Genomic DNA, 24,309 nt, shown 5'->3' with positions numbered 1-24,309 from the left:
TGTGTGCAATACAGCTTACCTAACTTAATCCTCAAGACTTAGTATAGAGAGTAGAGAGCTTATTGGTCAGATGGTGAGTTAGCTATAGTAAAAGGAGGGGGAGATCTTTGAATAGGATGGACACTTAGCTTATAAGGAATACACAGTAATCTATAATTATCTGTTTACTTGACTGTGTCTCCCATTAGAATACAGGCTTCCTTGGGGCAGGGACCATGTCTATTTCATTCACCATTGTGTTTCCCAGGTATGTTACAGAATAGGCACTCGACTATGTGATGAATGAATGAATGAATGAATGAATGAATAAGCAATCACTATTGTTACCACTAAGCAGTGTGCGCACAGTGTTACTTTTACCTTCATTGCCTTTAAAATCTGTGACCAAGGTTTGTATCCATTTGTAATCACAACCTCTCTCCAGGGATGATCAGTGCATATGTAACCATCATTTCTCACAAAAACTGTTAAACTGGAATCATCCTAACTGGCCTCTGTGACACTAGACCTGGCCACCCTCCAACCCATTCTTCATTTGGCAGCCAGGGTGCTATTTCTCTGCTTAAATCCACCCATGCTCAAAAGCTTACACTGTCCCAAAGGCACCATACTGCGCTATACTTCCACGTCTCCCAACTATCAGGAATACCCCCTTCTCATTTGCTTGAGTCATATTTTGATAATGAATTAAAACTTCTTCTGACATTTTATTCTGCCTTTCCCCCCTAAAAACTGACTCCTCCATCTTTTGTCCCCAAAGTTACAATTACAAACCTAACACCGTATTCATGTCTCTGTGAATTACAAGAAGGCAGAGCTCATATCTTATAGTCTGCCATTTTATCACTAGCATAGTCTCCGGTATGCAGTAGGCTTTGAACAATCATTTCCTAGATGGATAAATGGACTTCAGACAGTAAAAGTAAAAACTTTATTAATCTAATTGTTTCCTGATATCTTACTCTACCAGAGGACTATTATCTAGACCCATTCAGTAAGTTCTACCTAAATCTGCTAAATCTACCAGGAAAAATTATTGAAAGGCAAAACAATAGTAGTTGTTGCTATTGTTTAAGTGAACACCTGCTGACAAAGAAACTTCATAAAATATTGCCTACTTTTAACTGGGCCTGAGGTTTCAAAAACAAAATGACTCAAAATCAAAGAACCATTGTAAGAGATGTCAGAGAGAAGGCACTTCTGAGATAGCAAATAAATTTCACCTAGTATATACAATGAGAAGTAGAAGCCAGATGTACTGAATTCAGAAGGGCCCAAGGCTCCTCCTGGGTTCACAGGGCAGAACGAGGTGATAGTTGGCAACATCTACCATGGTATATGCTGGGGAAAAGAGCAGCACAGTACCACCTAGTCATGCAGACCTAGTCTTTACCCTTCACTGTACATAAGAGAAGAGAGAGTCTTCATAAATGGTTGGCTCAGGGTCACATGAGTAGTTAGTGGCACAGCTGGGCTTAGAACCAGGCCTCCCAATACATTCACTCATTCAACATTTATCAACTATTAGGTCCTGCATGGTGTCATTTGGTGGAATAAAATGATGAACAAAAACATTCATGGTCATCAACCCAGTGAAATTTATAGTTTATTCAATACTTAATTCATAGCTCCTCTTATCACCTCATAACATGTTTCTAATACCCACTTCCCCTCACTATTAAACTCCCATTTTTTTATATTTAGTGACATTTTCTAGATAAATATAAAAACTCATTTTTAAAAAATACTCCATTCCAAACAATTCAACTAATACATAACTATTCTTTCTTTCTCTCTTTTATTCTATTTATTCAACCTTTTAAAAACACCAGTGATATTTGAAGTATCTTTTAGATAACTGTACCATTCCCAAATCTCAATTCAAAGAACTTATCAATACGATGTTAAAAAAAGTGTTGGCTAAGTATATGCAGATCCTATAGTGCATATTTTCTAGAGGTTGAACAATCATAACATATTCAAAACTCAAACCAGCGCTTAATAGTTCTTACAGTAAGAAAATTCTATTTTTATTCCTAATCCAAATCTTACCACTAAAAGTTAAACTTAATTTACTCTATCATCAAAGACAACGAAAAAGAACCAGTCATCATCTTATATCAAATAGTATGGTACATTTCATTTTGGGCTGTAATCCTCTATTTAATCACTTTTCTCTTTAAAAATTAGAAAAACTAATTAGTGGAAAAAATAAACAGGGAAAGGCTGCTCTGAAATCTTAAATTATTTAGCCAAAAAAATATTTTTTTCAAAAAAAGTAATTGACCCCCAAATGGAAATATTTATGTATCCACAATTTTCACTAGAGTTCCCATTTTGACTCTAGAGTAAACACATGATTTTTTTCAAATTCATGGCTTGCAAAATCCCAAGGCACCAAATAGCATGAATTTCCATAAAGTAAAAAGACACATTATGATCTTATTCTAAACAGGACACCAGAAAACAAAACTAATACTGTGAACAAACAAATCTTAGCTAAAACTCATTGAAATAATCCAAATGGTTTCCATTCCAGGGAAAATAGTAAGTCAGCAGTTTGCATACGGCTGCCTTTTCCAAATACACAAAATAAGCAAAAACGCCACCAGAGGAAAGTGCAAATGCTTTCTATTTCTGTTTCCACAGGACTGCAATTCAATCAATACCACCGTCATGCCATCATTTATGCACAGGTGGCCTCCATTGTCCTGTCCAGAAGCCCAGAGAACTCCTAGGAAAACATTCAAGGAGCTACCACTCAAATCACAAAAGAGAGTGACAGGAAAGCCTGGCCCCAGACTCCAACTGCTAGAATAAAAACTAGAAAGCCAGAAAAATAAATGTTAGAGGGTGTCAAGCAATCAGACCTGTTACAACACTCAGATTCTAAACAGGAAAACAATGAGGTCAGAGATAGGCATTCTTTAAAGAATAAAAGGCTCTGGAAAAAAAATAATAAATGAATCACAACCCTTCACCTAATACCAGTAACAGCCTGGAGTTGGCGAAAGACTGTTGAGTAAAAATATTTTATATAAGGAAACTTACTTAAGAAAAGTATTCATAACCCTTCACCAGGATAGAAGACAACCTGATGTGCAAAATCAGGAGTGGAGAAAGTCTATCTGAGGTTATTAAAGGGCACATTAGAGTAACATCTTAAACATGAAATTATTTTTGAAGAATAACATTAACAGAAAAAGGGAAATGAATATTGCTGTTTTAACTTGAAGACAGAGAACTTACTTCCAAATCCCTATCCTCCTACAGGACTTAAAAGGACAATGATCAGTCCAGAAAACAGCAAAATGAGGAAGTGGTATTCTCTTACAATTTCTGTTAATCCCCACCAGCTGTAATTTAAGAAATTCAGTGACATCAGCATTTATATTTGATCCAGCAAGAATGACAAAACTACAACTGATCATATGGTGGGCGGGGGGATTTGAGGAGGCCCTGGAAAACACATGTGAAAACGTGGAAAATTAATTCCCTTTGCAGTGAATCACTTCAACAGCTTCAAATACCAACACTGCCAAAAATAACATAAAAAGTGGAAAAGGAAGCATAAGTACTCATAAGTACTACAAACCTAATCAAATGACCCATTGAAACTTCTGAAAAAATGTTCACTGAAACAAGTGAACTGAATATTTTCTGAAAACAAACAGAAAGCGATCTAGCCATTTACCAATCAAAGATTCAATGTGCTATATAAAGACAGTCACTCTTTAAAAAACTATAAACTGAGTTGCCGTAGTTATCACTTGCATTACCTTCTTGAAGACAGGCATAGAGTCAATTCCATGGTCTCCTTTTCCCAGGAGGAGAGAATAGCTTGTGGAGAAAACCACTGAAGTATTCTGAAGGTTTCCCATTTAAGTTGAGAGATGGACCGGGATAGGTCTGAATTCCTAACATAAATGCCAACCATTAGCTTTTACTCAGGTAAGGGTCAAAGGGAGAATAAAACCACACCAAACTTGACTGACCAAAGAACCCACAGAAGAGAGCTGAAAACACTCACCAGGGCCACCTTGGCCCTTTGGATGAACATTGAATCCACTGAACCAGCTCAGAAAGGAGATTATTATGAAGATGTGATTGCAGCTGCTCTGCCACACGCTTACATGCACCTTCTCTCAACACTAGTAAGGCTAAATTAGAGACACAGTGATAATTAATAGGCTCCTTGGCAGCAAGAGCCAGCTTCTTTAACAAACCAGTAATTGCTGCCTACTTAAAATGGCAGGGAATTTAGCCAGGAAGGAAGGAGGTGCTAATGATGGGAATCGTTAAAGGTAAAGTAGACTTTACATCAACAGGTACTTGGCTACCATTCAAAACTACCTCCTTATCTACAGATTCAGTTACTAATGATAGCATATAAGTTAAAAATCATACACAGGAGGACTAGAGATTAATAATCCTTCCAGAAATATCACCTCAGATGTAAGGAAATCTGGCAAAAATAGATCTTCCCTCCACATACCCTCCTACCCCAAAATGTCATAAATTCCTAACCTAAATGTGAAAATAATTATCATTTTGTACAAGATATCATATTGGAAAAGAAAATTTTTCTCATAAGAGATATAATTTGACCTGGACAGCCTTTGAACATATCCAGTCTGCTGAGAAATTTTTAAGAGCAGCCAAAGATGCAGTTTATGCTCTCTATTCTTCCATTAAAGCAATTTCCTTGTTTGTAACTTCTCCCAGAGAGAAAAGATATTTAGAGCTCAGAAGTTGCTTACTTGAATGACTAAAGACTGCTGGTAAGGTAAAGGAGAGGTAGCACACGGTGTCTGCACTTTAAACCTCCAGTCTCAGGAAATAAGACACATCAACCTATTAAACTGATTACCGAACACTCATCTAGATAATATTCCATTAGAGAAGACCAGTATCTACTACATGCTCCCCAGCAAGAAGCAAACCAATGTGCTTCTAACATTCCTAGATGCCCAGAGGCACGGAGAGATGAGGATTCAATCTTCTGTCATGGAGAGATGTCTATAGAGATAAACTGGGACAGCGGGCACATAGTTTCACAATGACTAACACTGACCAAAACTCTTCATAAAATCACCTCCACAGGTAAAGACCTATCTCACTCACTCAAGAAATCCCTGGCTCTCTGATGGTGTTGCAAAGGATTGCCAAAAGAGAAATCATTACAAGGCTAAGTGACGTCTTTCTGACAAGAGGCAGCCCAGGAGTCCTTATAGAAAATATATCATGGAAATCTCCAACATTTCTCAGAGTAGTTTAAGATAAAACGTGGTAGTAAATAAGGAGCATAAGCATTGGAAACTCAGACAGTTTACACTTTTCTTAGTATGTATGAGAATTAAGTGGGGTTTTTTTAATTGTTGGTCTCTCTCCTCGCCTAAAAATAAAAAGTTAGAACGCTTTTATATTCACTCTCTGAATCTCTAACCCATCACTGATGGAACTAAGTATATAACTCACCATTAAAGCTATCAACTAAGTATTTTTATACCTTCTCCCTATTAGATCATTATATCCTTTTATCGAAAATATTTAACTCAATACTTTACAATGACTAATGCTCTTAACATACACATGTCAAGACAAAAGCTATGTTCATTACACAACATTATGTTTCAAGACCTTTGGCATTCAAAGACAAATAGTTCAGAATGGAATAGGCTAGCTACAACTTTATGAAGAATACACATTGGAAAAACAACTAACAAGTCAGGTTAGAGGGAAAAAGATAAAGAGAGATGAGTGAAAAACATCAAGATGTTAGGAGCTACATGTTCAGTGGGAGACCACAAGGATGGGTTTGTAGACAAGACTTCTTGATATCATCAACTATGAATATTCAAAAATAATCTTTAATGAGGAATGAGGAAAATCTACAACTTACACACCACACCCTTTTGAACAATTAAGTATCCACCATCTCATCTTTTGCTACCTTTGTTGCAGCCTTTACAGCCTATCTACTTTCCTTCTTCAGAAACAGCTTTGAAAACAAAGGACTATGCAGCCAAGCATGCTGTGAGCACCTTTAATAGAGAGATCTATTTTTCTTGGATTCAGATGTTCAACCACACCCTGAGTCTCTTGTCTTTACTTCAGCAGAAAACTAGTCCTCTTTCTATTCCAAAATCAACATGAGTTGTTAGCCCTAATCACTTCCTATCTTCACTCTCTGAGGTACCCTAATATACACAGTAACCACCACAGCAGGGTGCATAAAAGGATGAGTTTTAAAGTCAGACAGTCCTCACTTTACGGTTTGGTTCTTCCCTTATTTGAGTGATTTTAGGCAAGTGACTTAAGACGGCCTCAGTTTCTTCATCTATAAAATGAGATCCTACCTACCTCATGAGAATTAAATTATATAAAGCATTTGAAATGCTTAACACAGTACCTAGTAGATAGCTGGTACCTTAATATGTTTATAATTCAACTAGATCTGAATTAGTCATTCCTGTTATTTCAGCTTCTTCTTTATCACAGGAAAAATCTGAAGGAAAAAAAATTACCCAGAGACCTTCCTAATCCCAGGATAAAGACAGATGGAAATGTACATGTGCACACACACACACACATGTACACACAAACTAAATAAGACATTCTCTTTATAATACACAAGGATGCAGTACAAAAATGCAAAAGGTAGGCTACAGATGCAAGGCAGAAAAAGATGCAACTTTCAATACTTTAACTCCAGCGATCTGTAACTTTCATTACTTTAACTCCGGTGAGTTTGCTTCTTAAAAGTAGATGAGATTAAAATACTAGCACGAGACACAGCCTGTAGTAAGGGCTTTAAAAATGCTAGATGCTGCTGTTATTATTATTGCTGTTATTATTATTGACAAGTACTCAATTAATGACTATGTTTATCATCATAATATGCTAATTTTCAAAACACTGAAAAGTAAATATCATCACTTTTAACTTCTCCGCCATGAGTAAGCTGAGCCGGGGTACTTCAAAAACTTCCTACACCAGAAGTTCTATGCTATCCTACTGCTTTCTGCTGGATTCTTCAGCAATGGCCCCCATAATTTCTCTGTAGTCTTTTTCCAGGTCCCCATTCTTACATTCCACCTTCCTAAAAAACAGTAGAAATTATATCAAAATAAAGAGTAATGTATCAGAACAGTCCCACTCAACTTTAAAGATCTGAAAGTGATGGGCCATTTATATTGGCAAATAAACTGGTAAAAATGGAAGATCAGGTGACTGAAAAAGCTTTATTAATGTGGCTTTATGTATAACCCAGAATAGTGCTGGGCCAGTGAGCATATTTTTTAGCTCAGACAAAGAATTGCTAAAGAACTGGATAGATGCAAAAACATTTATTTTTTAAATAGCCAACCTTCATTATTTGTGGATTCCCTATTTGTGAATTCATCTACTCACTTAAATTTATTTGTAATCCCAAAATCAACATTTACAGCATTTTTGTAGTCATTTTTGAACAGAGAGGTGAAAAATTTGAGTCACCCAATGCATGCATTCCCAGCTAAGGTCAAAGAAAGTGAGTGACACTCTGCCTTCCCGGTTCAGCTCTCATACAGTAAATAAGAGATTTTTCAAAGTCTATTTAGTGCTATGCTTTTTGCACTGTAGTGCTTTTTGTTGGTGACGTTCCTGACTAAGACAGCCCTCAAGTCTAGTGCTGAAGTGCTGTCAGTGCTGGTAAACACAAGAAGATTGTGATGTGCCTTACGGAGAATATACAGGTGTTAGATAAGCTTTGTTCACACATGACTTACAGTGCTGTTGGCTGTAAGTTGATTGTTAAAGAATCAGTAATATATATTAAAGTCTCTTTAAACAGAGACACACATAAAATAAGGTTATGTATCAATCAGCTGACAAAAATGTTGTGACCACAGGCTTGTAAGTATCTCCCCTTGTATGTCACCTTGTATCTCCCCTAGGGGCGATGGTTCAGTATTCCCTAATTAAATGTTCATGGTGACTTCACAGAACAAAACTACCACAAATAATGAGAACTAACTATATTTTTATTGTATCTCTTAGCACCAATACTATTAACAATAATCATTGCTCTTACTAACTTCATCCATTGTTCCAGAAACACTTCATCCATTTTGGTGATTCTTTATTCAAAAAATATTTATTGGACACTCACTTTCCTGGATCCTGGAAATGTCCAGTGAACTAACATATTCTCCCTGTGGAGCCTCTTTCAAGTGAGCTCTGAGAGACAATAAAATAAGTATTACCTATCAGCCTAATTATAGGAAGAAGATGCTTTAAAGAATATCCGTTTAAAATATATTTCTCACTTATATACGATCTCTTACATTATATGTGATCTCACTTGTATGTGGAATATAAAAATAAAAATAAAAATTTTTTTAAAAACCAACAAGCTCGTAGATACAGAACTCATAGGTAGTTGCCAGAGATGGGAGTTGGAGGATGGGTGAAATGGGTTAAGGGTGTGAAAAGGTACAAATTTCAGTTATAAAATAAGTAAGTCAAGGGTATATAATATACAGTATGGTGTCTGTAGTTAATACTGTATTGCATATTTGAAAATTGCTAAATTGTAAAAGTCCTCATCGCAAGAAAAAATAAATTCTGTAACTATGTATAGTGATGGAAGTTGACTTATTGTGGTGATCATTTCATAATATATACACATATCAAATCAATATGTTGTACACCTAATATAATGTTATATGTCAATTGTACCTCAATAAAAAAGTTATATGATTACATTGACTTGGTAATATGTTACATATATTATAACATATTACTATCAGTAAATAAATATTTCTTTCACAGGGTAAATCATGTGACCACCAAGTGGTCTCTTTTCCTCCCCCAGAAAGAGTTTCTCTGGCCCTTGACGATCTGATCTGGGTTCCTATCATTCTCCAGCAGCCACCCATTTGCCAAAAGTGACAGTGGTTTAGAGTTGACCCCTTTTGCTCACCATTACCTCTTGACCCCATAGTAGGCTCAATAAATACTTTTTCAATATTACTTTAACCTGTGGACAAGGAAAATTTGTCCAAGGATCTTAGAAATAATTCCCAAACCATGACTCTGAGAAAATAAGAGTCATATCTCTTAACAACCACCTATTTAGACACCCAAGAGATAAATCTATTCTGAAAACTTCCAAAACTGCCTGTCCATTTCCTCTTCCCCTAGTTATGTGTGTCTTATGTCTCAACTCCAGCCTACACAGCTGATTCATCCTGTTCTCTTGCTGAAATGCAGAGCTCAGAAGCCCATCAGACTGGTCCACTGCTGACAATCATTCTCTCCTATGCTCATTAATTCTCCAAGGGTAGTGGCTTTCCCTCTAAAGCACCTAACTCAATATGTCTTTTGCTTCAGTCAAAGTGTGTGTGTGTGTGTGTGTGTGTGTGTGTGTGTGTGTGTGTGTGTGTTTGCTTCAAGCACATGGAAAAAGGAAAACTGTCATTTTCTCTGTTTATAAAACTCAGGACAGGAGCTATTCAACTAAGAGTAAAGTTTTGATTAGTCATGACAAAACAAAAGTATCCTATATGTGCTTGTATGAATGTATGTATGGATTCTGGTAGAAGATGTATCCCGCAGACTGATAATCAAATTTATGTCCATTCCTCTGCACACAATAGCTGATATTTGGGGAAAGTGGTTAAGACGACTCCTGTGCTAGTGCAAGTTTGAAAACCTGCTGTATCTATACCAAGCATTTCAGAACTGACTATGTGGTCGGGTATTTTTCAGCTCTGAAGAATCAAATTGTTATCTATTTACTTAACAGTGACAAAACAATGGTAGAGTCAACAATACGTACACAGATTAACCACTTGGATTCTTATGTAAACTCCTAAATTGTAATAGCACTGACACCAGTAGTAATACTGGGTGCAGCAGCAGGCTGAAATGGGCAGTAACAGCAGTAGAGCAGTAGGAGTAGCAATAATCAGAGCAGCAGCAACAGCAGCAGGTAGTACTTTCAATAGCTTATTGAACCTTCACAGCAATCTGATGAGGCAGGTGTCCTCATTATCCATGTAACACAACTAAACTGTAACTTGTGAAGCATCCACTTAAGTGGGCAAAATACTAGGAACTTTCCTACTGAGAAAGGTGGTTGCTATTCAGGATAATCCTCTTTCTGCTTTCTAGTGACCTGTTTAACCACAGGTTTCGGGGAGAAACTTTGTGAGGATCAAGAAAAGCAAGATATCGGGCTGTGATCATTTCACAAGTGTATATATATACCAAAATAAGTTATGCACCTTACATATATGATTCATATTTGTCAATTACACCTCAACAAAGTTGCGGGGGGAAGTAAGCTATTATTCTGGTGTGGATAAAAAATTTTAAACTTAGGTTCTAATTTTTAAAATAGCTAAACACTGTTACTAGGAGGGAAAAATCCTAGAAGATATAAAGATTTAGAGATTCAAGAATATAGGGTATTATGACTTCTACTGAGTAAAGATAACTATATAAAGAGGCTGCTGTGTTAAATGTGAAAAAGCTACAGCAAGGACTCATTATAGGCTAAGTTGAAACATGACAGTTAGAAATCATAAATATCTACGTGGAGGTAGCAACGGAGCTCGGCTGCTACACTGCACGGTGCTGTGAAACCTCAGTCAGTGCATCTTATTATTTATTCCTCCGCCCAGCTATAGTTTATAATTATGATGAAAGGAAATACGCTGATAAAGACAAAGATTGTTCTGGCAACAAAAAGTAACACCTTATCTGTAAATAGCACATGCCATCGTAAAAACCTCCCTATTAGGCATCTCACAGTTCACCATTACTTGACCTACATCAACTCCCAAAGATCCTGACACTGACTGTTCAATTTTGGGATTATTTAGCTTCCACACTCCCCTTCTCTTTTATAGTACCTCTTCTTTTCCTGCTAGTTGCCTTTGATTTCTCTTTATTCAAGTGTCTAAAACTAAAAATGCATTTCAAATCAAAAACCTTACTGATGCTATAGATACAAAGGGAACCAGAATAAGAGAAGTAACAGAGCACTGACTAAGAGCCAGGCTTGGGACTGAGCACTTTACACACATATTTCTTTTAATCCACACAATTACCCTACAACATAGGTCATGTTATTACCCATGAGCCCCACTTAGCCCTCTACTGAAACAAAGGTTACAAGAATAACTTGCCCAAAATAAAAAAGTTAGTAGGTGGTCAAATTGGAATTTAAATTGCCAAAAAAGCATCAGGGCTTTTTTCTCTGGAGAAAGTCAGCATGGGGGGCGGGGGGGGGCGGAATGCTTGGGTACTTGGGTCTAAGTAAATTAAACGTAAGGATAGGTTGAATTTCCCGGTAAGTAAAAAGTCCAAAACTTCTCTACAGGCTCTATTTGTCTGACACACATAGGCCTCGCCTTCCCTCTTCCAGTCTATACCTCCCCATCACAGAAGTGAACAGTCTGGTAACCTTCCAAGGGGAACGGCTCTGTTATGTCAGGACATCCTTATGTGTGACAAAACAGATACTGGCTGGTTGAAGTCATTCCGCCCCTCTGTTTTGGAAGCTCCCACACTCTACAAACTGTCTGGAATTCATTAAGACAGGAAAACAGGCTGACAGTCGTATTTCAAGTTTTATTCAGCAGAAGTTTTGTGAAAAACAATTTAGTCATGTGGGCACACTCAAAACCACTATCACCCTGTTTCTCAAGCAAATCTTTCAGTCAAGTGAATACAGTATGCTTTGAGTTTCACGCTTTTTGAGTCTAGATTAAACTACAAATCTCTTGTGATAGTAGAGCCATGGCTCTTTATGGTAGTAAAGCTAGGTTAATTAGAAATCACTCAGATCACATTTAGACAACCAAGAACCCTACCTGGGGATTTTCCTTTCTTTTTTAATCAGTAAGGAATGATTATCATTGATTATCTCTGTTTTGACCATAACAAGCAACACCCCATTTTTTACTAAATGTATTTTAATCTAGGGAATTTTTCATCCTAAAACAGTAATACAAGGATAATTCAATATAGAGACAGGATTTATGGTAAAAAAGCATTAGGGCAGCGATTCTCAAACTTAAGTGTGCATCAGCATCTCCTGAGGAGCTTGTTAAAACGCAGTCCACTGGGACCCAGCAGCAATAGTTTCTGATTCAGTAGGTCTGGGGTAGGGTCTGAGAATTTACATTTTCAACAAGTTTCTGAGTGATGCTGACACTGTTGGTCTGAGGGCCACATTTTGAAAACCATTGCACTAAGGTGGAGGATGTGTTATTATTGGGAAGTAGGGTGATGATTTTGATCAATGAACTTGGAATATGAGGCACTGCATAGAGGTGGGATTCAGATAATGTATAGCATCAAGCAGTCCCCATTCAAATGGCAGAAAATCCAACCTAACCATGTTTATTCGGAAAAGGAATTTACTGATAAAATAACAGAAAAGTCCAAGAACAGGCCTAACTAGGCCTACCAAGGATAGGCATGACTTGATCCAGGGTTGAAAACACTACTACTAGGACCATGGCAATGATGCCTAGCGCTAACCACCAAAAATGCGTTCTCTTTCTAGAACAGAGGTGTCTCTGCTAGTTGGGGTTTCTATTTCCCAGCTCTCACCCAGATATAGACATGAGACTGGTCCTTGCCAATAGAATTTTCGCAGAAGTCATGCCTATCACTTTTAGACCTTATTTATGCCTTCTCCTCTTCTTTTTCTTTTCACTACTGAACTCAAAAGACTACAGGGTTCTAGACAATGGCAGAACCAGAAGATGGAAGGAGCCTGGATTCTTGCCTGGGCATATGAAGGAAAGTTGTCGCCACCCAGGAACTATTTATTACACATGACACTTTTTTATTACTGCATGACACTTTGTAACAGAAACTAACATTAACCTAATTTAAGGACTTAGTTTCCTTCTGTCTCCAAGGTATGGTGGCAGCTTATTCTCAAGCTTCCCAAATTCAAGATCAATGGGAATAGAGGGAGAATCTCTTTCTGTTAGCACCTAATAAGCAAAATCCTGAGATTCATTTTCATTAGTCAACATGCACCTCCCTGAAACTAATCCCTGAGATAAAGAAATGTGGTCCAGCATATGTCAAATTCTCCATTCCTAGAGTCATGAAACTGAAGCACATGGGCTGAGCATGTGGGAAAAGGGTGTTACAAGAACTTGGAAAAGAGACTATGTGCAGGCAAAATGAAAGTGTCCACTAGAGGAAATATATAAGGAAAAGGAATTTGGCTGCTAGTGAAAACTGATTAGAAAGATGTCAAGTACACGAACCCAAGAGTGAGAAAGAGGGGTACACGAGGCCGGCACAGTGACATGTGGTATAATTGACTCCAAAAGTAAGTTCCAATTAATTGTCCTTGCCATTTAATTATAATGGCAACCCCCTGCCATTAAATTATGAATTTTAGTGACTGTGATACTATGAACAAGCAAGCGCCATCAAACCCTCTCGCTCATTTCTGCATCAACAAAGTTTTAAAGCTTCCATATGTAATCACATCATTAGAATTGCATTCCAAGATCCCATCATTTAGCATTTACATATCTAGCATTTATCTAGTTAAAATATTATTAATATTTCTCTACCTAAGGCCAGTGGACAAAGGACCATGCTAAAATGATGCAAGGTGTGGTTCCAAAAAGTCTACACAGCATTGCCCAACACACCACATGCCAGTGACCAATATCTCACAAGTTACGCTCCAAGCATACCTCCTTGCAGCAAGTAGACAACCTTTTATTTGGAACATAACTAGGAATCATGGCAATGGCTTATCATTTTCAGGGACTATTTTACATAAGCTATTGTAAACTCTTTCTTTAAATATAAATAAATAGAATTTTTTCAAGAATGCATATTTGGTGCCATCCTCTGCCCTTAAAAGTAATGACCCTAACTGGCCAATACTATGTTAATGTTTATTCATATTCATTCTCTGCCAAACACCACTGCAAAGGTTCTATTGGCTGAGGTGTCAATGTTCTAAATTTAGATAGTGCTGCTGTGCAGGCTCAGTAATACAACTGAGCAAAGCTACCTTTCCATCTTTTGTTGAAAAACTTCAAATGCTATATATATATGTATATATACACACACATATATTTATATATATATATATATATATATATATATATATACGCACACACACGCATATATATATACATATATATATATACACACATACACACACGCACACACACACACACACAGTCCTTTTGATGGAGGAAGTATTGTTACAATATCCATATCTGTTCATGGACTCAATTGTAGAGTACTATCTCCAGCTGTTTGGAACAGATGCATATAAGAGGAACAGTATGGCCACATTTCATTGAGCCTCCCTGGTAGGCTTTATCAGGACTGCACTAGATTCCAAGTTAAGCCGGAAAATCATCTCTAGGTTTTCTATGTGCTTTTCCTTTCACCAAGTTTCAAATTTCCAGTTATAAAAATAAAATGTATGTTTTAAAAAACATGATTTTTAGAACCAATTATTTAGGAACATATTACAGTAACAGTACCAGAGTAAAGATAGCATTCCTCTGTGTGTTGTTTCATAATTCCATCTATAACCTCTACCATCAGGCTAAATGAATCTTCTCTGCCTCAAATCTTCTTCCCATGGAAGCGAGTTAAGCTTCCCAGAAGGAAAAAGCTTGTATTCTACAAATACAAGCTGTACGTGCTCCCATCTTGGGGAGGACCACCACTCCCATATGCTTTTGACCACATGGGAAAATAGGAGAATGTGTGTGAATGATTCAGCAAGTTATCCCACTTTGGGTAAGAGGTGGGGTGGAAGGGCAAAGGCCACAGATGCCTTTCTCAAAAATTGCTCAATAACCCACAATTTTCTTCCAGAAAAACAGGATCCTACCAGTGCCCTCCTTAGACCTGTAACTCACTACATTTAAATTTTAAATATTTGCTCCCACACGACCCAGGATTTTTCTTTTTGAAAGTTCCCACTCCAAGAGTATTTGAATTAAAGAACACAGCTACTGAAATTCAAATGCTTTGAAGATTTGTTTTGTAAATGGTTGAATTAAAAACACACCATCGTCTATGGACATGAACACTGATGAAAGTTTAAAGCAGTGTGTGGGAGAAGAGGCTTCTTCTTTTTCATTTCTGCACCAACACTGACATTTTCACATCAGTATACACAGGAAGCATGATGTAGGGACTGAAACACAGGATTAGGAGTAAGGAGTTCTACATGAGTTATTCGTGGTGGGTGTATATGTTGCTAAATCAATCTTAGGCTTTACTTTTTAATCCTAGGTTAATTCACCTCTCCTTTATACTGAAAATTCAAAGTCCAGTCAAAAATTATTCCTAGGCTGAACATAAGGAAAACATGGTCAGACATGAATGACCTCAATGCAACAACAGTGAGAAGAGCAAGAGGACAGCACGAGTAAGATGATCCTAGAGGAAAGAAGATAATAAAAATAACAAGACCCATATCCACTTTTAATCCAGACAAGCATAAATCTCTGACTCACTCCACATTAGGAAAACACTTAAGGCCAAGTTATAAACACTTACAGGGAAGATTAATGTCTGTATTTCTTTCCCCATTATTCATACATAGTTGATCCTTAAACAACACGGGGGCTGGGTGCTTACCCTCCTCATCCCCAGGCAGTCAAAAATACAAGTATAACTAGAGTTGGCACTCTGCATCCAAGGATTACCAAACACAGATCAAAATAGTATTACATTAAACCGGTCCTATATGTCTTTCTGAAAACCTGTAAGGTTATAGTTGCTTTCCATGTATTACCTTTTATTTCACAGTAGCCTTACAAGGTAGCTGTTGCCCCACTTTACAGAAAAGGGAATTGAAGTTTAGAGAGGTTAGGTAACTTGTCTAAAGTCACACAGCCAGTGAGTGGTAGCACCAAGATTTGCAATTTATTTCAAACATTCAGGTCTTGCCTCAAAAATCACTTCCTCCATGAGGTAATTCCTGATGACTCAATCCAATAAAGCCCCCTTCTTTCCCAGTCACTCTCTATCAATATCATTCTATTTAATTTTCATAGCACCAAAAAGTATCTTGTTCATCTCTTTGGTTAATTATAACTGCATCTCTGCTTCCAAGATGGAAGCAGTATGCTTGCAGGATCCTTGCCTGTCTGTTTCTACATTTGATTCCCTATGGTCAGCACAGAGCCTGACGTAACTGGAGGCACTTAGTAAATAACTTTTAAGAGGGAGAGAAAGGAGGAAGAGAAGGAAAAGAAGAAAAACAAATAAATCCAGGCCCTTCTGACCCCAAAATTATACTGCCTCTGCGTAAATTAAGTGGTTCTACAAGTGCCAAAAAAAGAAAATAGCGTCTTCATGATTTTGAGGTACCACTTCCCTGTGTTTTTTTTCTCTCACCATTTTCTCATCACTCCCCAAAGCACTGCATCCCTTTCAGCCTGCCCTAGTTCAACATCCGGCTCAAATGGAAAACAGCCAATGAGCTATCATCTGTAACATACTCACCACAGTGCCCAGCACTTGAGAAGCCCCCAGAAATTCTGACCATTGAAAGGAAGAGCCTCATTGTCCTGAATCTCAGGACAGATATCTCATGTGAACACTCCAAAGGTGTACCTCTTTATTCTCCATGGCATGCATGAAAGGCCACAGGAGGGAAAGATGTAGCAAAGAAATAAGGAAGTCATGCTTAAGAACCGACCTAGAGAAATGAGGAGCCTGGTCCTCCTCCACAAATCCTCAGGAACAGAAAATGGATGTGGGACTTTCAACAGAGATCCCAGACCTGCTTGCACATCTTCTCGCCCTCAGCCTTCATCTGCCTCAGCAAAAATGTCAACTTCATGACTTGGTGTAATTTCTCGCCCTAGAGTACACAATGTTCACTAGACTCACAAAAACCTTCATAAAAAATGCAAACTTGTCTTCACAATATCAAAAGCCTGTGGTGACTGCATTTAATATCTCTGACTCGTCTTCTCGATTATTTTCTCCAAATAATGCATACTTGGAGTTGAGTCAAACATATTTTTATAATTTACTTCGATGAGACAAACCTAACAGTGAAGTATATTTTATACTTAAAACACACACACACAAAACAAATGAAACTCTTGCTTACTGTCCTTGAAAAATGACAAAAAAAATCAACCGAGGATCTTTTTTTCCTATTATTTATCCTGATACTGCCAATTCTGAAACAAAGCAGTTGGAGGGAGAAATTTAGTAACTTTGATTTGTCCCAAGATACATTTTTTTACACTGAGGTCCTATTCCTGACAGTAAGCACATGTGACCTGTTCTAAAAAAAGGATATTTTCCACTTCTTGCACAACTGGAGCAGATATAAACATCAGCCTGTGCAAACTGCACTGCAGAACTCAAAGGGAATTAAACACACACACACATACCTACACTTAAATAAATTCTATAAATAGCAATATTCAGGAAAAGGAAATTTCCCATAATGCACAAAACCAACACTTAGAATCCCACTTTAATCAAGTTTTCCATCTAATCAAACCATATGATTAATTTGCATAATAAGATTTGAACATCTGCCAGGTAAGGGCACTTCAATCTTGTCTATTTTGCTTTAGATACTGTTTAGATATTGTTATGGAGAGGGAAAAATTGCAATCATGACAAAATAGAAAAGAAGAAATTGTTATTACTTACTAATATATGCTAGGCACTCTGAAAAGCAGTTTTACACATTTTATGTCAGTTTTAAAACTTCTACAACCCTAAGAGGATGGATCTATTGATCCTATTTTACAAATAAAGAAACAGATTCCAAGAAGCTAAATGTCTTAGACACAAATAGTAGTTGAGTGGCAAAGCCATGGGCACAGCACTTCAGCACGGCTCCCTCTGAACCTGTCCACGTGCATCCAGTCTCTTTGCCACCACCAGGTACCCATGGGCCACGAGGAAGAGCTGGGACTCTGACTGAAATTAAAAAGGCAACCAAACACCCTAGGAGTCTATTTTAAGAGTATGCCCTCCGAGGCATCTCACATTTTATTTAATGTTGTAGAAGAATATCTTTGAATATTGCTTGACCTTCAAGGCCAAACTCAAATACTCCTATTCATTCACAAAGCTGCCCCCAATTTCTCCTCCTCTATTAAATTCCTATTACTGATGCCCACCGCTTCATGGCAATCACACTTTGTCTTGTATGTTTAGCTGGATCCATGGGTTCTCCTTCCCTCACCCCACTGAGGAGAGTTTTGAAGAAGGTATACCATGATGCACATTTCCCACAGTCACACACAGTGCTTTTCACACGTGGTATAGACTCACAGACAGAGTATGGGGCTAGAGCCAGATGGCCTCAGATTAAATCAGGCCCATCTACTTGTTACATCTCATTTTCCTTCTCTGTGAAATGAAAATGATAAAAATATATACGCCCATGGTTGAAAGAATTAACTGAGTTAATACGAGTAAAATATTCAAAATCGTTACTGGCATGTTAAGTACAGTGTAAGCATTACCTGTTTTAAAATTATAATTAACATCATTACTTTTTTATTTATTATTATTACCTCATGCAAGTTTTACAAGATTAAGTTAACACACGTAAAAACACTTAGAACAGAGGCTGGGACATGATCAATAAATTGTTAGCTATCATTATTGGTATTAATTCATACATACTAGAATTCGGTAGATACCTGCTGAATATGATGAACTTTTACCTATGCACTGATGCCACAACAGTTTCTTCGACCAGCATAAAGAAATGGTTGGTTATGGATTGGAATAATAATATAAAGTGCAAAAAAATTGTCTGAACACCTCAGTAGGAGGAAAGCAAAAAAAGATTTACTAAAATTGGAGTATTTTATTGTATAACAACACTAGCCTTAATGAAGAAAGCCAAAGTCAACAAATGCAAACACTTTCTGGAGTGTCAGGACTCACTGCTAAGCAATAAAAAAAAAAAATAACAAGAACAACATCTGCCAACATTGACTGAGCGCTTATGATGTACCGGGCACCATGCTAATACTTTTCTACAGTCAATGTCACAGTTAATGTTCTTAAGATTCCTAGGAGGCAGGCCCCCATTTTCCAGATGAGGAAACTGAAGTTAGAGTCATCTACCCTGCCAAAGGTCACTCAGCTAGTTATTAGGGGCAGACCGACTGTGATGCCAGACAATACTCTTAATCTTCACTCAAGGAGTTCCCTAGATTGGACAGACCAGAAAAATCAAGAAAACTTTCAGAAGCCAATAAAAGGTGACAGTTTTGTTTTTCCAAGAATAGATTATCATTTTATAAAAGAAAGGGCATTTTTAACAGGAAGACAGAAGGGGAAAGTCTCAGAATTAATCTATGAAATGGCAGTGGCTTTCTAATGAAATGTATGTATGTGACTGTGCGTATAACAGGATAGTCTTTGTCTTTCTCATTCACCACAAACTGTGAAAACTTCACATATCTCTCTATTAATCAGCATTTGAGAACCACCGCTATATCTTGTCTCGCCATTATAAATCAAAAACTCACTTTAATTCCTATTTCTAATTTGCAGGAAATTAAATAACAGTTATCTAAAACATCACTAAAAATTTGAGAAGAGAAGAAACTAAAATTAGATTAAGTCAATTCTTAAGTCTGTCCAGGAAAGGGGCATTATCAACTACAAAGCCCACAAAATTAAGTATACCAAACAAAACAACCATGAACCTGAAAGATGCTGCCATATTTTAAAATGTTTTCTTAAGTCCCAAAGACTTACAGAGAGTTTCTTCGCTTCTAGGAGCTAATTCAACAGTTTCGCATTTGTTTCCCAGATATGATGTGCCGATGTGTAAATTCTTGGTTCACCCTTGATATTCAGCACTTTTCCTCTGCCACCCACCATTCCCACCACATACAAAGACTTCAAAAACCTTGGTGGGGGAACCAAACTGCAAATAAATCTTCATTAGAACCTTTTCTTGTAGCGTGTGTCTTCCTGCAACACAGCTCTGCCGGTCAATAGGACCAAAATGGGGTTCGCATCATCTAAATCCAGCAGCTTTACATTCCTAAAGGCCAGAAGGTCGGGGTTAGGAATGAAACACTTGCATATCTGAGCTTAGCCCCAATGAAGAATGTATAAATTCCTCTTTGGAGAGAGTCTGGAAGATACCTATTTTAAAAGGTATGGCATGTTGAATGTAAAGACAAACATCAAACACTCATCCTGAGTGGGGTACTAAAGGAGAAAGCAACACATATTCAAACAACATATCATTATTGTGCCAGGCACTGTTCTAAGCCAGCAGTTTCAAAACGGGTGATTCTGCCTCTCATAGACATTTGGCAATGTCTGGAGATATTTTTGGTTGTCACAACTCAGGGGGAGGGATGTAACTGGCCTCTAGTAGGCAGAGGCCAGAGATGCTGCTAAATATCCTGTAATGCTCGGGGCAGCCCCCACAACAAAGAATTATCCATTTCAAAATGCCAATAGCCCAAGGTTGAGAAACAACAGTAAACAAAGAAGAGACAGAAATACCTGCTGCCTTGGAGCCTGCAGTCTAGTGTGAAGAAACATATAATAAATATATTAGAAAATTATAGAATAGGTTATAAAGTACCATGGAAAAAATAGAGTAAGGCTAAGAAGATGAGAGTTTGGAAGATTAGCAATTATAAATAGCATAGTCAAGGTAGGCTTCACAGGAATGACATTTAAAGGAAGACTTGAAGCTGGTGGGGGAGGGAGCACTGTGGCTCTCTAGGCAAAGGATAGTCTAGGCAGAGGGACTAGCAAGTACTATATAAGAGGCCCTGAGATAAAGGGGTTTAGAGTGTTCCAGGAACAGAGACGAAACCGGCCTGGCTGGAGCAGAGGGAGCTAGAAGTGGCAGCAAGAGATAAACTCAGAGCTGACAGAGAGCTTGACCATATAGACTGCCTTGTGCCATTTTAAGAATCTCAAGTTTTGCTAAAACTAGGAGCCACTGGAGGTTTTTGAGTAGACAATGTTATGATATGACGGGTTTTCACACAGGGTTTCTCAACCTCAGTGGTGACAGATTAATTTGGGGCCAGATTAATTCTTCACTATAGGGGCTGTCCTGTGCAATATAGAATGTTTAGCAGCATCTCTGGCCTCTGTTTACTAGAACCCAGTAGGAATTCCTTTCCGTTGTGACAACCAAAAATGTCTCCAGACATTGCCAAATGACTCCTGGGAGGCAAAATTGCCCATAGGTAGAGAACCAGTTTTAACAGGATCATTGTGGCTGCTGTGTTCAAAACCCACTAAAGCAGGTAAGGGTAGAAGATAGGAGTACAGTTAAGAGACTACTGCACTAACCCAGGCAAGGGCTGATGGTGGCTTGGACCGAAGTGGTAACAGAGGAGTTGGTGAGAAGTGGGCAGATTCTGGACATATTTTCATCCTGAAAAAACAATCCTGAGAATCCAATTGATAAACGAAATAGCAACAGCAGCCTTAACCTTTCAATTTCAACTTTTTCCAACCAAGACTTATAAGAAGGGAGGGACCGGTCAGAGACTTAGGACAAAAAGCCAGGAGGAGGCCTTGAAAAATGTGTGACCCTTTCAAAGACACACAACAGATGTCGATGACAATACATTAGACAACTATGGAAAACAGTATAGGGAAATTGTGCCAATCCCATATATTTATTCACAGATTTTATTTAACTGCTTTATTTCAAAGAGCATGTGTCTGCTCCAGAGACAGTTTTACAACAACTTTTTTAATTTAGCCTTCCTCTCCACCGGTTCTGTCCCACACCTGTTTCTAGCTTCAACGTGTGAAGCCATTTCTTCCCACGTACCACACTTTTCTTTACATATGCCAGCTAGCTACCGAGGACATTCACCCTTGCAAGTAATTTTTTGCCGACTCTGAAAAGGAACAGGCCCAGATCTTTCAACATGAGTTTCATGGCATTCGGTTGGGTTATTCCAGATGGTATTTTCCTCACTCTCTCAAACTCATTTAATGTTATGTATCAGCTACCATCAAAAATGTTCCAAACAGTCCAGTTAATTCATTTCTTTCAGGACTACACACACACACACTACCTCCCTCATTCTGGCCATGTAAGCATTTGCTTATAGAAGCAAAAGCAGAGACTGCTCGGTAAAACACTGGTCCCTTCAGCTGAGTGCAGATAAAGCCCCAGTGAGTATAACCAACAATACCCTTTGCACAATATTACTCAAAACCCCCAACCCCCAACACACACAATCTATGCTCATGCACAAAACAGCCATTATGAAAAGAATTCACCAACTAAAGGCTGGTTTTATTCGTCTAACTGCAGAGTAGTTTTCCTTCCAATCTCCGTTAGCATCCGCAAAGAGGCTGCTTCAGCAACCAGGGCATTGAGTGTACTGTTCACAGATTTTCTTCTCTAACTTGGGTTCACAGTTTTGACACAGCCCTAAGAGAAATAGGCACTGCTTTCCACTACAAGCCAAGTGCAAGTCCCCTACACGCCAGAGCAAAGATTACACCCCCTCACTGATGATTCAGTTCCCCTTCTTCATTCACCCTGATTTCTGGACCTTCTGCCAGCCAGGCCCATTGACCCAGGCCCTACTCACAGTGAGGGGCAGGCAAGGGAGGTTTGAGGTGGGTGCAGAAGCAGTTCGGAACCTTTCATTCATATAGCCTTATCTCACAACTGAGAGGAGTGGAAATAAACCCTCTCTATTCTCACAGCTTCAAGTGACCATCTCCCTCTTAGTAAATACTGGATATGTCCGAAGTGGTAACAGGACTGACCGAAAAAGATATCCAACCCATTCCACAGGTAAGTGGGAATGGTGGTCGAATAGGAAGTGGGCACCAGAGGTGGTAGGGCGCCAGACCAGCGGGTGTCTTCTCTCCTTTCCTAAAAACTTTTTTACGTCCCTAGCTAATTAAATACGTGTCGCTGCCAAGCAGGGCACACACCCAATACTCTGCAGGACCAAGGCTTTTTCCCTTCCAGGGAAGGCCAGAATTTGAATGGGACTCTATTGCCCACCGGGGTTTAACCCGGACGCTGAGACACGCCTATCAGCTGCTCCCACCCCCTCCCGCGCTCAGGCGCAGCGGTCCGGAAGGTGAGAGGCAAGGCTCAGAGAAACCTCACCTGCACGCAGCCAAGGGCGGGTTTTCCCAGAGGGACCGAATTCCTAAGAGGCGACAACAAACTAGCTAATTGCTTCCCTCCAACGTCGCGCTTCGACCCACCACAAGCTCTCCTTCCCTCTCGGAGTCAGCTAGCTGGGATCTTCAGAAAAGGGGTTCGCTGGAAACAGTTTTCCCCCTTCCCATCCGGCCACTCGCGCGGCCCCGCATTCTTTCTCCCTCGCCTCGGCGCCCGGTCCCTCCCCAGCCCCCCACCTGGTCTCAGCAGCTGGTATCCCCAGCCGAGGGTCCCCTCTCCTGGGCGGGCCACCCGGGGCTTCCCGCCGCGCCCCCGAAGTGCGCTTATGAGGAGCCTCGCCAAGGCGCACCGGCCGAACAGGCACAGACCCCAACTGCAAGGGGCAGTTCGCCCTCTGCCCCGGGGCAAGGGCACGGGGTCCTTGTCCCAGAGCCCGGGCAACCTGCTTTCTGCACCCTAGGGTGGGAGGCACGGGGTCCCCTGGCCGGCCGCCGAGCCTCCATCCAGCTGTCACCACTCACCTGCTCTTCAGGGGTTGACTTTTGAGTTCGTAATAGGTTTTGGGCTCTTCATGAAACTCCTCCCCGACTTCGAAATCCGGCACGATTCCCGATTCCGACTGCATGGCTCCCGCTTCCCGTCCTCCCACTGCTCGAAATTGAGAACGCAGCCTGGGGACGGAGAGGAGGTGGCGGGGCCTGGGTCCCGCGAGCGTGCGCCCCCACTCAGTGCCCAGCTCAGCCCGCTGGCCCGCGCGCGGCCGCCCGCCCCGGCGCCGGGAGTTTACACTCGCACCCGGCGGGAGGGGTGGAGAACGAAATGCTCCCTGGGATCTGTAGTTCCTCCGGCGGAGGCATTCCTGGCTCGCCAGAGTAACAGTTCCCATGAAAACTACAGCTCCCAGAAGGCCAGGCGGGTGCAGAGGCAACGTGGTGGACACCGCTAGTGCAACTCCTGTTTGGATTCATTGTCAATGTCAGCAGCTCCTCTCCCTCCTCCCCACTTGCCTCAAGGATACAGACTTAGCTATTTAATATTAATAAGAACGGACTCAGCCCTGTTCTCCTACTGTTATACTCCTCCCAGCTCAGACATTTGGGAGGAGAAGCAAAGTCCTCATTTTAAAAATAAATAAATAAGTAGTGAAGGGTTTTCGC

At 39.4% G+C, this 24,309-nt stretch overlaps 1 protein-coding gene across 6 annotated transcripts in view; it reads right to left on the bottom strand.

Annotated features, from left to right (window-relative positions):
* Positions 1 to 23,935, bottom strand: part of MITF (melanogenesis associated transcription factor) — a 213,719-nt gene extending 189,784 nt beyond the window's left edge. For 4 of the 6 annotated variants that reach the window (XM_011358489.2, XM_011358490.2, XM_023529703.1 and 1 more), the window contains exon 1: positions 23,674 to 23,935. In XM_011358489.2, coding sequence (XP_011356791.1) covers positions 23,674 to 23,777 — 104 coding nt within the window. In that variant the 5' untranslated portion in view covers positions 23,778 to 23,935. The remainder of the gene's footprint in view (positions 1 to 23,673) is intronic. The other 2 variants (XM_023529701.1, XM_023529702.1) reach the window with 1 other exon arrangement.
* Positions 23,936 to 24,309: the final 374 nt, after the last annotated feature.

Source organism: Pteropus vampyrus, unplaced genomic scaffold (assembly GCF_000151845.1).
Source record: "Pteropus vampyrus isolate Shadow unplaced genomic scaffold, Pvam_2.0 Scaffold41, whole genome shotgun sequence".
Lineage (NCBI taxonomy): Eukaryota > Metazoa > Chordata > Mammalia > Chiroptera > Pteropodidae > Pteropus > Pteropus vampyrus.
This window is presented reverse-complemented; position numbering and strand designations above follow the sequence as displayed.